This window comes from Falco biarmicus, chromosome 10 (assembly GCF_023638135.1).
Source record: "Falco biarmicus isolate bFalBia1 chromosome 10, bFalBia1.pri, whole genome shotgun sequence".
NCBI lineage: Eukaryota > Metazoa > Chordata > Aves > Falconiformes > Falconidae > Falco > Falco biarmicus.
Window position 1 is genome coordinate 16,266,122 of NC_079297.1, and position 15,817 is coordinate 16,281,938.

At 50.0% G+C, this 15,817-nt stretch overlaps 1 protein-coding gene across 1 annotated transcript; it reads left to right on the forward strand.

Moving 5' to 3' along the window:
• The first annotated feature begins 6,694 nt into the window (after positions 1-6,694).
• LOC130156110 (BPI fold-containing family B member 3-like) lies at positions 6,695-13,599 on the forward strand. Its single transcript, XM_056354326.1, has 15 exons — positions 6,695-6,950; positions 7,250-8,048; positions 8,407-8,511; positions 8,623-8,742; positions 9,136-9,199; positions 9,670-9,730; positions 10,103-10,182; positions 10,810-10,992; positions 11,162-11,215; positions 11,309-11,479; positions 11,900-11,967; positions 12,312-12,354; positions 12,776-12,839; positions 12,963-13,039; positions 13,278-13,599. The coding sequence occupies exons 1-15, from the start codon at positions 6,863-6,865 to the stop codon at positions 13,350-13,352; spliced, it is 2,052 nt and encodes a 683-aa protein (XP_056210301.1). The 5' UTR covers positions 6,695-6,862; the 3' UTR covers positions 13,353-13,599.
• Positions 13,600-15,817: the final 2,218 nt, after the last annotated feature.

The following is a 15,817-nucleotide window of genomic DNA, read 5'->3' on the forward strand; positions in this document are numbered from 1 at the left end:
AGTTGTGATGGCTCAGGGTAGGGAAAATGCTCCCAGTGGGAAGCGGCCCCTTTCTGGAAGGAGGCTGGTGGAGCCACGGCCCCTGGTGCAAGGGGGAGGTTTTCTGGACGTCAGGGTCTGGGTGAGGAGTTCGTTGAGGGTGACAGGGCAGCTTGCTGGGGGAGGGGGGGCTGTGGGAGGCAAGTGACGCCCCTTTCCTCTCCCTGCAGCCTGTCTCAGTGGCCTTGGCTTCCTCCTCCCTGGGAACGTTTGACGTGAGTTGGGCAGTCTGCACCATGCGTGGGGCTGGCACTGTGGCTGTGAATCGCCATGCTGACTTGCATTACCAAATACAGATTTTTTATAAAAAAACAAACCAAACCAAACCAAAACAAGAAAGCCAAAGTGAATGCTGAAGATTGAGATGTTATTTCAAGGAATAATATCTCAAGGAATAACAAATGACAAATAACTGCCCAAACCATTTACCCACAGGCACGAATGCTCTGGAAGGGGTCCCCGCTCGCACCGTGTTTATTTGTGGGAGAGTTTTGGCCATGAGTAACTCTCCGCTGTGTGGTACCAGCATGGTGGGAGTGTGGGCTGGTGTTAATTTTCCTCATCTCCCTCTAATCCTGATGCTGAGATCAAGACACTTGGGTGGGCGAGTGCTGGTAACGTGTGTCTTGTAAGAGTGTTGTCCCCTGGAGCTGCACACAGCTTTGGGCTTTGGGCTGCGAGGAGGGTGCCTGGCACTGACTGCAAGGTGGAGAGCAGAGCACTGCTGGGGCTGGGAACAGTCTCAGCTGGGGCAGTTTTCATAGTAATTGAGGATTTTTCAAGTGTTCCCATTCTGCTCGGGGGAACCTTTACAATATCCCTGCAACTGGAGAAGGTGCCGGATGAATTGATGGGGTGAGCTGGGTGGACAAGGCTGCTGGCAGGTGGAGTGGTGGGCAGTTTACACCACTTCTCTGTGTTTCAGGAGCTTCTGCTGAAAGGAGTTTTGGCAGATATAATTCACATGGCTTATGTGCCATCGATCAACAGTAAGCACGGCTATGGCTTCATCTGGGGATTCGCTATCTGTACAGGGGAAATAGTTCTCATTTCTTTTCCTATAGACTGTTGCCTTTTTTTTTTTTTTTTTTTTTTTTTTTTTCTTTCTGGAAATGGCATTGCCTGGCTGACCTTGCATGCTTTTCCTGCCCTCAAGGCTGTGAGTGACTCTGCCAGGAAAATCACTTGCAGGCTGTTTTGCACCCGTGGGTTTTGCAGCAGGAGCTGGAGGACGGCAATGCCTCCCACTCAGGGTTCTGGCACACCAACCGATCTATTGCAATGGGCAGGCTTCTTCTCTGAAGCCTCTTTGAATGTTGTTCCTGTCCTCAAAATCAAAACCACTTGCTGTCATCAGATTTTTGCCTTTAAGTCTCCAAAAATCAACATGTCCCTCTTTACCATACCTAAAAACCAGCCAAAGTGTCAGTAAAAAAGCCCACCCTGGAGCGTCAATTTAGCTGCTCAACTCATATGGACAATATGCCAAAAGCAGAGATTTTGTTTATGCTAAAATACCCAAACCCAGGAATTCCCACCCTGTTAATTTTTCTTCTGATTATCCCCAAAGTCCCTTTGGCAGGCATGGGCAGGCAGCACGAGGGTGGGCAGGCAGGGAAGCGCTGGAGATGCAGGCAGTGGCCGGAATGCCTCTGAGAGCAGCTCCCACTCGCTCCAGGGGTGCTGGGCATCACTCACTGGGCAAACATCAGTGGGTTTGAGGTAAGCATGCTCGTGCAGTGGTTTTGCTGTAGCTTGGGTCAGCCCCGGCGTCAGTGCTGTTAGTCCATCACACCTGAGCACAAAACAACTGTTAAATCCTGCCCGTGTCCTTTTTATTTTTAAATCTGCAGGATGCTCTAGTACTGGACGTGCCCATTGCAGAGACCTGAGGCACGGGGAGGTACGGCTGAACCCACCGCTGCTGCAGGGACCCAGCAGGAACAGGCGGGCAGGAGAGCAGCGAGGGTGCTGGGGCTCCTGGGGCATTTCTTCCTCTTTCCATGGCTTTAACTCCACAAGCTGAGATAAAAAAGACCCCATCACCCCATGACAAGACTGGCCTGCCGTGTGCCTGGTGGAGCCAGCTAGGCATGCCTGGGCAGAGGTCGTATTTCTTGAGAGGACTGGTCCCTAAATAAATCACGTTTGCAACCAAAATAGCACGTGCATTAGCGTGCTGCAGGCAGCAGCGTGGGCTGTCATCGGGGTGCAGCATCCACATCTTCCACAGGAGGAGGGTGCAAGAAGGGAACCCTCCTGCTCCTGGGGTGCATGTGGGAGAGGAGAGGAGTGTGTCCGCAGTCATGGGGGGGGGGGGGATTAGGACTTCTCAGAATGAGTTAGAGACGGGCATTTAGACATCTTTACCTGTGGTTTATCGGCTGCATTGCAGATATTGATCACAAGCATATAGTCCACTGATTGCTGGATAATTACCTGTCATCAGCAAGTCAATAGACGGCTTTGATCCTGATTTCAGCAAGCCGATATGATTTAAACATTTTTTTCCTGGTGACAGGTAGCTGGTGCAGAATTAAGGATATCTTTGAAAAGGTTATTGTGTTTTTAATAAATTGTCCCCAAGGAAAATCTCGCTGTGAGGCAGGCTCTGAGAACTCCATTTGTTTTGTTGTGTGCGCTGCCTGACCCAGCAGGCATTTGTTCTGAAACGCGTGTAAGGAATTGTCCTCGTCAGGAGTCCTAAGCAATGAGGGAAGCAGCCATAAAACCAGCTCCCCATGAGGACTGGTGTTTATGGTGCCTTCTCTCCTCATTTCATTGCAAACATTGTCAATGACAAGCACATTTTTTTAAAAGATATTTCCCTGATTGTGCTTGCATTAGCTAAGAAACAATCAAACAGTTTCAGCCTCCTTAAGAACAAAAAATGAATCAAAATAGCTGTACGCAGCCCCCCGCGCCCCCCAGGAGAAATCAAGGCTGGAAATCACAGAGGGCACCTGTTAATTTTTCATGAAACACTTAAGCATGCCGTGAAGCTGCACTATCATGTAACCGGTATTTGACGCCCTGGGGCACTTGGTGGAGGTGCAGCCTTCAGACATGTGCAGACACCAGCGTTGTCCCCTGGAGCTGTACACAGGCCCCAGCAGCCCTGAGCCCCCCAGCAGTGAGGGCTGTACCAGTCCCTCACAGTTACTGGTTCCGGAGGGATGAATAAGAGAACCAAGACTGCACTGGCTCAGGGGCCCCACAGAGACGGTTTCCTCAGGCAGAAAAGGGACGATGCCATCAGCAGGAGAGCAGAGCAGAACCATCTTGTTTTTCAGCCAGGGCTAACGAGTTTCATTCTGCCTGCCCTGGCCAGAGCCTACTGCCCTCTTGCTAAGGTCAAGATCTTTAACACTTCTTGAGGGCACATCCCTTTTACTGCCTGCCTTTGTGTCCCAGTTTCCAAGTGATCTGAGCATCAGTACCGTGTCTGTTCACATCAGTCTATTCTTCTCCCTTTGATCAAGTCCGTTCTGGCTTGCTCTGTGTTTGTCCTCACACAGTGGTTTGGCTTCGTGTTCTTGGGGCTTTGAAAGTTGCTTTAGCAAGACCTGGACATCACAATGTCATTCTTTTTATGGGAATCTGCTTCAGCTTATCCAAAATATTTAATTGTCAGAGACCTCTGCATTCAGCAACAGCTGGTGAGAGGCCAAGTTACTGTCATGCCTGAAAGGTCACTGCACAGAAGCTATTCTCTGTGGTGCCAGAGTGCCCCTTTACTGTGTGCTGACCATTATCAAGTCTGGCTTTATGGTAATTTGGGTTTTGTGTAGTGATTGTCCAAAGTATGAAATGATTCAGGAGGGATGATAACATAATACCATCTTGTTAACACTCTCTTCCAGTTATCAAATGTCATGATCTAGCCATGACAGCAAGGCTTTGTGCTCCCGAGGTGCCTGGCTGATCAGGTTGCAAGGAGAGTGGCAACTCCTTAAATACTTTGGCACTTTTACCATCCCTTCCTTGGCCTTTAGCTAAGATAATTTTTAAAGCCGGAATTAATGTGTGACAAAAGCTGGCTAATCTGCTGGAAATACTTATTTCCAAGTTTGCAGAAGGTATTAACTCTGAGCAAGCATTTTTCTGGACTATTATTGCTCAGAGCTGGGGAGCAGCCCTTCCACCCCTGTCATTAATGAGCACATCGGGGATGAAGAGTTCACTGCTGTCCCCTGGGCTGATGCATCCTCCCCTCTGCCATGGACAGCTTTTGCTGTGCCTGTCAGGATGTGATCCGCACACAGGGACAACATTTGGTCTGTGGCCCACAAAGGAGGGGTTTCTTTTTCCTGCCCCAAAGAGCTGCTGCTTTGGTGCAGCTCGAGGCAGCAGGTCCATGTATCCGTGTGGTGCTGGTGACCAGGGCCAGGCAGGGCAAAAGGGGGAAAGCCAGCAGGGCTGTGGGAGCACATGACACGTTGGCTCAGAAACAATTTTTGCTCCTTTTCTTCTGCTTGCAGCAGTAAATGAACTGGCAACAAATAACCCATGATGGACGAGGTGGGACACGATTTTTCAGCATGGAGAAAACATGCCCAGAAATTTGAGAGGGCAGGGGCCTGGACAGAGCTGTGATGCAGAGGCAGGAGACCCTGGGCAGTTGTAGCTCTGCCGGTATGCCCACACTGGGATAAACAGTCCCTCCAGGACTTCAAAATGATCCAGAGCTGACAAGCTCTAGCCGGGGAGCTCCCTGGCTCCATGGTCAATGGCATCACCCACTCAATAGTATCTCCCCATGAGATGTCCAGTCCATCCCATGTCCGGTCCTCCTGGAGTGCCATGAGGCAGAGGTGATGGACCTGGATATAATGCCATGCCAGTTAGACCAGTACAGTGCTTCCAAATCAGGTGATGTCTCCTCAAAGAGTCTGTCAGCTCGGGGTATCTGTAAAGCTGGGACACACCATCAATATGCCTTGTCATGATGTCACTGTTCCTTCCTGGTTCAATACCTCCTTTTCCTCAGTTATCAAATGGACTACGAGCCATTCAGGCCACTGGGCAGGTGCTGTTGGCTTTGGCCACTCTTAGGTAAGTTCACAGTCTGTAGGCAAGTCAGGATGGGAACACTGGGCATGGCTGGTGAATACCAGGCTCTGTTACTGTCTCTGCAGCCTGTCTTTACATGGAGAAAGGTGCTGCCTGCTCCTTCATTTATCACCCATAGCGTGTGGCACCCCCTTACTGCATGGGCTTACTGTGAGGGTGAAGTGCTCAGTACCACAGCACCAAGAACTGTAGAAATATTTAACAGTGAGGGGTGGTCAGCATTTTGACACATATTTCAGCCAAAACTTCAATTTTATTGGGGGGTGGGAAGGTATTTTATCAGGGCATGACATTTCAGCCATGTTTGCATCTTGACATGAGAACAAGGCCAAAAGGATGATACGCTAAACCAGGCAGCGGCATGCGGACTGGCACCGAGAGCTGGCCGAGTCTGCTTCTGCATCTACGGGTTGTTGCTCAATGATTTACCTAACTCCTGACATCTCTAAGGAAATATTTGCAGTGGAAGTCAGCAGAAACCATACATTATTTGTTTTGCTCCCCATCAATTATCGTGGGTGTCCTCGATGACATCGCTTGCCTCTTTCCTGCTGTAAAGCTCTATATATGAAGATGCTTGATGCAGGTCAGCTTCAGAAGACAGCCACATTGGCTAGAGAGAGCCTCGTACTCAAGAGCGTGGTCAGGTAAGAGCAAACGTATTCTTCAAAAAGTGTGCTCTTAGCTTCTGCTTCTGCAAACCTGAATACTTCCCAAAGGAGAACCCTTAAGGGTTTTTTGGGAGTATTGGATTTTTAACAAAAATTGTTATTCTTGCCTGCTGCCTGCCTGAATTATGCTCCAACAAGTAAAATTCATGGTGGTTTTCACTACGAGTTTCTCAAGAACAGACATGCATGTTCATTGTACTTGCAGTCCTTGAAGAAGAAAGGGTATTTCATGGTTTTCATAACCAATTATCACTTAAATTATTTTTGGTGGAACTCTATTATCTGAGTTAGATTTTAGCTAAGGTGAATTAGACCTCTCACACTTGTTTTGATCCCTTTTTGATGTGTTATTTACATTTAAATAGATTTGGGGCAATGAAGTTCATTATGGTTCTTTAAAAAAACCCACTGCTTCAAGTTGTAGGACCCACAGAAATATTTCAATTACACTGAAACTCTAAAAATTATCTTTTCCTTCTTACAATTCTACCAAAAGGTGCTTTTATGAAGAGGGAAGCCTCAGATGTTTGATGTTTGCACAGAAGTCATGACATTCAAACAAGGACATATTCTTCCTAGATATGTTGGTGTGTTTGCCCGGTGTAGACCAATCGCTTTTCTTTCTGTGACTAGAGATGATCATGTTGTCAGATATGTCCTGTTTTCCCATCATGAAGGATACAGGATCTTGTTTCTTAGAGAAATTGCCACCCAGAACAGATGTGCCCCAGATCAGCCTGATCAGTCGCCAACATTGCTCACGGGCGCTGAGGGGTTAAAGCAGGAAAAAACCGAACAAGCACTTGCTTATCACTTGGCTGCCATGAGGGTTGGTCTTTGGAGCAGCTGCTGTTGAAGTTCTGGTTCCTCCTGCAGGAAAATGCAGTTTTACCATGCCCACCAGTCTGGCGAGGAGGCCAGAGTGGTGCCAGCAACTTCCTCTCTGATTTTGTCCTCTCTAACAGGAATTCCTCCTTTTTCTGTCCTCGATCCTCCTCTTTCCTCCCTCCACTGGCTTGCACTTGCTATCCCAGCATTGTACTGATGGAAATTACTTTCCACAGTTATTGGGACTGAAGATGACTACGTTCTCGATTATTTTACTTCTCTACAGCCTGCTGACCCCTTCACCAGGATTTTTTTCTTCAGTTGCCAAAGCTGATAAAGGTAAGTGTATGGAAAAGCTTTATGTTCTATTTTTTGAGACCAGTTCTACTCTTTCTGTCTCTTGACCATGCTCAGGAAATCAGAAGCTGGTCCAGATCTGTTCAGTCATAGGGACAATGTTGGTCAGTTGGATTTAAAAAGCACTTTGGAAATGACACTTCACATACTTCACAGTGGCTGGTGCCACCACCCCTATTGCATAAAGAGGGAAACAAAGGGGAAGGAAAAGCCAGGCTGACACAACATGCTTTGCACTGAGTTCACATAGCTTACAGTGTCCTCTCATCCTTTTTTTTTAGACCTTGGAGATCTGCCAATCAAATGTAACCCCAAGAAGGTTCAAGGTGGTCTCCTTGGTGGCAATCTGCTCAGTGGTCTCCTTGGAAAAGATTGTCCTGTTGGCAGAGGCCGTGGCAAAGATGGTGTTGTTGGCAGTCTCCTTGGTGGAAATGGTCTCCTTGACAAAGATGGTGTCCTTGGGGGTCTCCTTGGTGGAGATGGCGTAGCTGGCAGCCTCCTTGACAAAGATGGTGTCCTTGGGGGTCTCCTTGGTGGAGATGGCGTAGCTGGCAGCCTCCTTGACAAGGATGGTGTCCTTGGGGGTCTCCTCGGTGGAGATGGTGTAGCTGGCAGCCTCCTTGACAAGGATGGTGTCCTTGGGGGTCTCCTCGGTGGAGATGGCGTAGCTGGCAGCCTCCTTGACAAAGATGGTGTCCTTGGGAGTCTCCTTGGTGGAGATGGCATCGTTGGCAGCCTCCTTGACAAAGATGGTGTCCTTGGGGGTCTCCTTGATGGAGATGGCGTAGCTGGCAGCCTCCTTGACAAAGATGGTGTCCTTGGGAGTCTCCTTGATGGAGATGGCGTAGCTGGCAGCCTCCTTGACAAAGATGGTGTCCTTGGGGGTCTTCTCGGTGGAGATGGCATCATTGGCAGTCTCCTCGACAAAGATGGTGTCCTTGGGAGTCTCCTCGGCAAAGATGGTCTTGTTGATGGTCTCCTTGATGCTGTCATTGATATCCTTCTTGGCAAAAATGGTCTTCTTGGAAAAAATGGTCTCGTTGGCAATCTTCTTGGTGGAAGTGGTGGAGACCTCACAGGGTGAGTGAAAGTGGGAGGTGGATGTCCCTGAGCAGCCCTCAGTGAGTCTGGGCCATACTGGGGAAAGGAGGGTCTGGTCTGGAGCCTGCTGTCTGAACATATGGACCCCCTCTTTCCCCTCGTGGGGCAGCTTCATAAATGATGGTTCAGCTCTTGGGAGTTTCTATATGCCCCAGTCATGCAAGGGTGTCCTGTATGTGCTGCAAGGTGCTCCTGGCTGTCAGGGATCCCTGCTCAAGCAGGGTGAAGGCCTGAGACTGCGGCTCTACGATCAGCTGCAGTGCTGGGGGCTGAGGGGACAGGACATCCACTGTACAGATGTGCTATTTATTGCCTTTTTCTTGTTTCAACCATCCAGGCTGAAAATTGTGAACAACACCCTTCCAAAAATAAGTCTGCATTCCCTACCAGGTGTTGGGCACGAGGTGGGCTTCAACACCCAGCTGCTGGTAGAGAGTACCAGGTATGGCATGTCTGTCATGGGCATGGCTCAGGGCAGGGAGGTCACCATCTCTTTGGGAAGTAGATGGCCAGCAAATATCCTGAGCCGCATGCTGTGTTTCCCCCCTTGCAGTGCTCTGGACAAAGCGCTCTGTGTGCAGGTGGAAGCAGATGTGGCCATGGTGGTCCAGGACAACTGGGAGGCTCGTCAGAACAATGTCTGCAAAACTGTTGACATAAACATCCGTCTGAGGTAGGCATCTGTGTGCGGTAGCATCCGTGTGAGGGGGGTGCTCATGGCTGGCACGTGGCCCTTACAGCAGTGGGAAACCTTGGTGCTGGTGGTGTTGGCCATTGAAGGCAGCGCTTTTGTGCCTGACACCTCAGAGGCTGAATTAGCTGGCTGCTGGCCTCAGAGAACTGCCAACTTTCTTTTAAAATCTGGGCTAAAGAAATAATATTTCTGGGTTGTGCTGGGAGCCTAGCACTGAGCTGGGTTCGGAGGGCTCGTGTTTGGCAATATTTTGGCACTGAATATAGCCCTGGACAGCACAAGCGAGGCCTCATATTTCTCATCTGCAAAGTACTTTCATTTTCCAGCCGTTAATCTACATCACTTTTTATTTCCTATTTTTCCATTATCCAGGCCCAAAGTGCCACTTCTGGATCAGCCTTTAAAACGCCTCCTTAGTGATGTCCTGCGTGAGGTGGTAAGTCTGCAAAGCGATCTTCATGCGAGCCATCAGCACAGTGCTGGGCGGGCAGGCAGCGTGGGCAGGGCAGGCAGGGCAGAGAGCAGGCAGTGCAGGCAGTGCAGGCAGCGGGCCAGGTTGCCCCCACGGACACGGCTGTTTGCACAGCTGTGGGCTCAGCCAGGGCGGTCAGCCTGTCCTCCCTGCTGATGGGCACCAGCACCATTGCCTGTGCCAGGCTTTGCTGGCAAGCAGGTTTCTGAGATGTGCTGGTTTAGTGGTCACAAGTGGTGAGCAAATCGCTTAAAGGGGCTGCTCGCCCGCCCGATGCTGCAGCAATGGAGTGTCCCACCAAGCCCTGCCAGGCAGCGGCTCCTGCCCGCACTGTGCAACCCCAGAAGAACCAGTTCTTCCCCACTGTGCTAACACACCACACACACGTGAGTGTTGCAGGTCCTTGGACTCTTAACTTCCCTCTGCCTCTTCAGGGGTGCAACGTCATCAACTCCAGGCTCAGCACAGTGAACACTCTGCTTGGCTCCAGGACCCGTAAGTGCTGCACCCTCCTCTTCCTCTGCTCCTGTGTGACCCCCTGCACTTAGGGTTTGTTGGCTTTTTTACATTGAGTGCATACAATAATTTAACAACTTCCTAAAACCACAACTCTCAGCTCAAGCACAACACTCAATTCCCCTTGCCCCAGAGCAACAGCAGGCAGTTTTTCCTGAAGAAAGCCACTGCAGGAGCTGTTGCTTTTAGAAACAATATTTTTGCTGCAAAACAGTGCTTTCTAGTGGCTTGTCCAGCTGGGAATGCTGTGGGCAGGAGCTGCCATCAGTTCCAATATCTCTTGGGACCATGGGATTTGCGAGCATCCCCCTCTCCTTGCAGCTTAAAAGTTTTCCTCCCTGTGTCCCACAGCCACGGTCCCGCTTGGGGCTCTGGGAGATCTGCCCCTCTTTTCCATCATCAGTGGCGATGCTATCCAGCTGGATCTAAACGTAAGTCCTACTGCTTCCCCAGCCCAAGAACCTCTGAGTGAGTGAGTTTGTGTCATTCATCTGAATGTGGCAACTGTTTGCCGAAGGCTCCTCTTATTCCACCTGTCTTCAGGAGAGTGTTCGCTGGAAGGTGCTGAGCATGGTCCAGCCATGTCTGTACTAATGCCACCACTGGGGCTCTACCTTGTTTTTTCACTTGCTAATCCTTGAGAGTAGCATGAGCCAGATTGGCTTGACGCTGCTTAATTAAGCACAATTATAGCATTTTCATAGTTGATCATCAGCAAATTTTGATTTCATACAGGACCAGTGGTCATCGTTCACAAGCAGGTTCTGTTTATAAGTGGTTTGTGAAAGTTTGGCATGTAATTGGTGGGGACCGTGATCAGGCGAAAAACACTGGCAATGTGTCTTTCCGATGGGAGATGTGATGGTGTTTTAAAGGGAAAGCTGTAGCAGATGCAGCTGTTGCCTGTGCTAGAACAGCCTGAGGCAGCCCTATGTCTATTAAAACATTGATTAACCCCACGTGAGCATCTCCGCAAGGTCCACAGACGAGTAGGGTGCCCAGTGCGACCACAGCCCTCTGAGCCCTGCCAGCATCCCTCCACTGTTCTGTCTCTGCAGCTCCTCGTCGGGGACACAGAGAGCGGTGTGGTGGCCTCCACACAAGGACCACCGCTTGCCGCCACCTTGCTGCTGGCCACTGGTCGCCCACCACAGCTCAGCCTCTCCGAGCATGCCCTTGGCAAGCTGCTGGAGCTGGTCCAGGGGCAGGGAGCCTTCAGCCTCAGCATCACCAACTCAATGGTGGGTCACCATGCCCCTCTGCATGTCCAAGGTGGGGTCCTGGATGCTCTCGGGTGACCCAAGGGTGCTCACCACCATGTGCTTGTATTTGTTTGCGGGGCCCAGCTGAGCCCAGCGTGGGCTTGGCACAAACTCCTGATGGCTCATTTCACTGGTGCTGTTCCCACAGGTGCCTGATAGTGTCTTGCTGTCCACATCTGCTCTTCTCCCACTCATCCCCCAGGTCAGCCCCCTCCTTCACCTGCACTGATCTTCAACCCCACCGCCCTGGCCATGCAAACACCCCCTTGCTCTGACCTCCCTCTGCCCTGTGCAGCTCGCCAAGATCCTCCCTGACTCTTTGCCACTGGAGCTGCGCGTGCGGGTGGCCAACAAACCAGTGGTGGCCGTGAGGGACAAAAGAGCTACTGCCACCCTCAAAGCCTCCATCGACATCTTCAGTCCTCCCCTGCAGTCGGCCCAGCAGCCCCTCTTCTCCCTTGACACGGTGAGTGGGTTCTCGGGGAATGAGACCTTTGAAACAGGGAGTGGAGTGAACCTGGCTGTTCTCTGGCATCCCCTCGGCTTCTCCTGCCCTTAGCCATGTAGTACTTGTACTTTGGGGTTTTTTGAATTTACTATTTTTGTATTTTTGAATTTACTACATTGTCAGAACAGTGGTGCCCAGGCCTTTAAAAATGCTCTCAACCAAGTGCAAGTGAAATGTTTAAGGAGTAATACAAAATAGAAACAGAAGGGTGAACCCTTGGGAGAGAAACAGATGCCATCCATCAAAAAAATGTGATTTCTAGGCACAGACAGGTGTTTTTTCTCAGAATGGATTATTTACAAATACTCTGGGTTTTCTTTTTAGTCTCGGGAGCTATGCAGGGAAATAACCTCATTTCTTCTGTTGTTCCAATTTCAGGACATTGTTCTGAACATCACGCCATCGGTCTCCGGTGGCAAACTGCAAACCTCCCTGGCTCTTGACAGGTAGAGCCAAGCTCTGCGGTCACTGTGGGCAGGGGAGCTCTGCCTGGGGATGCTGCTGGGGGCCTGGCAAGATGGGGCTGATGGCAGCAATCAGGGAGTGTGATGTAGATGTGGTGGAAAAGATGTGCTGGAGCTTTCCTGCCTCCTCCCAGCCCCAACCTCAAAGCAAGTGCACGTCTAAAGTGATGAAAGAGTTGTAAAAAAGTTGCCCTGCTTTCAAAATCCTCATCTTTTCATGTGGGTGAGACAAATTCCAGACCAAGGAAGGGTCTGGGCAGCATTCGGAGAGCTGGAGGAGCGCTGCATCTGATGCAACCTGACTGCTTGTTTTTTCTCTTTTGTAGCATCAACCTGACGCGGGTACCCCTGAGACTTGACCCCCTCAGTGTAAGTGCACGCTGCTTTGGGTTGAGACTCTGTGTAGGGAAAGAGAACCAAAACGTCAATTAATCTTCAGTCTTCACGTTTCTTCTGCTCTTGGCAGAGGCCAGTTGCTGTCTGCCCTGTCGATCCCCTGTGCCCTATAGCAGTGACACTTGGATCTGTATGTTCACCTGCTGGCAGTGCACCGAGGGTGCTGGGAACAGGGGACGAATAATTGAGGAGAATTTACCCAAAGAGCCTGTCCCTGTGTATCTGCCCACATTCAGTCCTGGAGGAGTTTCACTGAAGGAAGCTGCCCAGCCTTTGTGTTTTATAGCTCCAAGCATCCTGCAGTGACAGAACTTGATAACCCTGACATTGCTGTTTTCATTGCCATAACCATTGCTCTCCTTCTGACACTGACACCCATCTGCTTCCCCCGCAGATCTCCCCAATTGCAGAATGGCTCAAGCAAGTCCTCGCAGCTGCATATGTACCTGCCATTAACGGTATGGCCGGGCTCTGGGTCCTCTCTTAGCTCAAATTCAGTCGGATTTGGGGCTCTGCCCCTTCCCTTGCTGCCTGCCTTCAGGGTTCTCCCCATGATGAGATGCTTTCACTTGCTTTTGCAGATGCCTTGCATGTGTCAGTCCGCCTGCCCAGCATTCTCAACACCAGCCTCAGGAACACCAGGGTTGACATCACCGACGTAAGGACCCATTTCCCACAGCACTGCCTTCCCGGGGAGCGCGGCATGCTCCCACCCTGGGGCAGGGACCTGCAGACCCCCTAGCCCCATGTTGCTCCAGCCAGCCCCATTTCCCATGGGCTGCTCCCACTGTCTGGGAGGTGCCTCTACCAGTATGGACCCACAGGAAAACCTCCCATGGGATACAGGGAAAAGTCCAAATGAGAAAACTGAATAGTTTTTGTGCTGCTTCTTCCAGGCAGATGACTCTCCCGACCAGACCAATCTAAAAAGATTCTGCTCAGGAGGACCCATGGCACCGCTCACTGTCTGAGGCAGGCAACGTGCCGCCAGCCCCAGAACCCTGCTCGTCTCTGCTCCCTCTGACTTCATTTTCCCTCGAGTGCTGCCCTGTGCTTTCGCTGAGGCCCAAGGGGGACAGGCAACCATCTCTGGTGGTGGCCTGGCGTGGGGTAGGGAAGGCTGCTGGGCTGGTGGGTGTTAGGGGCAGTTGCTGTGGCCACTTCTAACATCTGTAGTTGGGAAGCAGAGCTATTTCTTAGGCATAAAGGTTGCTCTCTTATTGCTCCTTCAATAAAATCTTTCACTGCCTCAGCATTTCTCTCTCTGAATATTTATTTGATATGCGTTTCTGGCTGCCAGCACCCATTTGTCTCCACTGTGTGCCTATGCCACATGCCCACGGACAGGCAGTGCAGCTGATGGGGAGGCTGTGCCTATAACGAACAAGCCGGTATGTCACAGAAAGCCTTTCTGAAGCTCAGTCTGTGGCACAAGGTGTGGAAGAGCAGCTCCCACTGCAGCTGGGGTTTCGTGGGCACCCTGCTGCAGCCCATCCCCTGCCTGCCTGGGTGCCACTTGTGGCAGCCTGGCAGCGGGCAGAGGAGGTGCTGGCAATGCAACCACGGCGTAGGGTTTGCAAAGTGCTTGCTGCCATTCCCCACTTATTTGGAGCCCCTGGCGCAGACACTGCAGGTAGAGCAGCTCCCTGCCCGGGGCTCCTTTGCAGCATGTCCCAAGTGCAGCCTGGTGGTGCTTGTCATGCAAGGCTCTGTAACAGAGCCAGGCACAGATAAACTGAGCTTACGCCTCCACACTGCTTTGTTTAGGAGCATATTATCCCCTTATTGCATAAGATGCACCAGATCATTACCAACACGTTTTATCTCACAAAGGTATTAAGTGTTGAGGACACCAGGACAAAAGCATTCATGTTGTCTGGAGCCAACAGGGAGTGGATGTCCCACTGCACAGGGGCTTTTCTGAGGCTGTGGCAATACTATCTGCAGGGAAGCAGCTGGCAACTGCTGGGATGGGTGGGATGGTCCTCAGGAACTGCTTCTTGGATTGAGCATTAAAAGAGATAAAAGTCTCCCAGAGCTTTTCTGGAGCCTCCCCATGTGCTCGCTGGAAACTTAGAAAATTACCCTGATACAGTAGTTTGTGTGTGACAGCCTGGGTGCATGTGTTAGCAGGAATTTGTCCAGTCTAAAGTGATTTTCCAGCATGGCTCTTTCAGGATCAGCAGCAGCCTCACATGCTGCAGCCTGCAGAGTCTTGGACTCCTTCTTTGCTTTTGGGCTCTTGGGTAACTACGCTGCCTGATAATGGAGTATCCAATAACCCCTTGCTTAATGCTTTTCCCTGTTTTACAAATCTTTATTTATATTGGAATATATTAAAACCACAAATGCTGCTTTATACACTTTATCCACTAGCCCAGCTTTTACAGTTTAGGCATCTTTCCACTTTTTCTACATCACCTTTGCTATATAAGGGCCCGCTGCTCCCACATGGTACGCAGCAGAGGTGCCTGAGGAGCTGTAAGGTCTCCCCTTGACCAAGAGCTGAAGACCAAATTCAGGCTTTGAAACTCAGCATAAGGCCAGGTAAAGAAAGATGATCAAAATGCTGGTACGGGTGGTTGCAAGGTAAAGACAGTCAAAATAGTGGTATTGGGTGTTGTAAGCCTCCAGGGACAGAGTCACCATTTTACCTACGAGCCTTACAAAGTACTCTGGTGAGCAAGAAAAAAACATGGGAATAATACCAATAGTGGTCGAAACACAGGTAAGAAATTCTATTTTATATATAGTGACCAGCCCAAAAATTCAGCAAAGGTGGTTGCTATAGCAAAATGAAAACCTTCTCTGAAGAAAAAACACATTCATTTGACAAGAAAAGTTAGGGATTTTTTGTTTCGCAATATCCTTTTAAGTTGGTTACTATTATTTTTATTGTTATAAGGTTAAAACATGCCATTTTAAAAGAAAGGCTTTATGCAAAATGTGAGTTGCTTGTATAATTGCAGCACTAATTTGCATACCTACTCATGGGGCGGTTATTAGCAAGGGGAGCTCAGTGTAGGCTATAGGTTATGAGTAACTATTTCATACTGTAAGTTTACAGTTATGTCACGGTGACCAGGGATGGAAAGGACCAGGCTGCCTGGGGTGCCCATAAACAGGAATAAGCAAACAGCTGCTTGGGTAGTGCAGAAGCTGGCTTGAAAGGTTCCCCGCAGATGTGATACAGGCACCCCCTTCTTTCCCCTGTTTTGTGTATGTTCAGCTCTGTTTGCCAAATGTGGCTTTAACTCCTGAACTATTTTGGTCCTCCTAAAGCTCATGCTTTCTATTCACTGAAAAAATGTCACCCAGATCGAATATCTGACTCTCCTTCATCTCCAGGGGTTCACCTAGCTTATTCCACTCTTTTCCCGTTTTCCTTCTCCAGGTACTGCCAGCACCCACAGCTCTCAGCTGAGCAGAAGACACC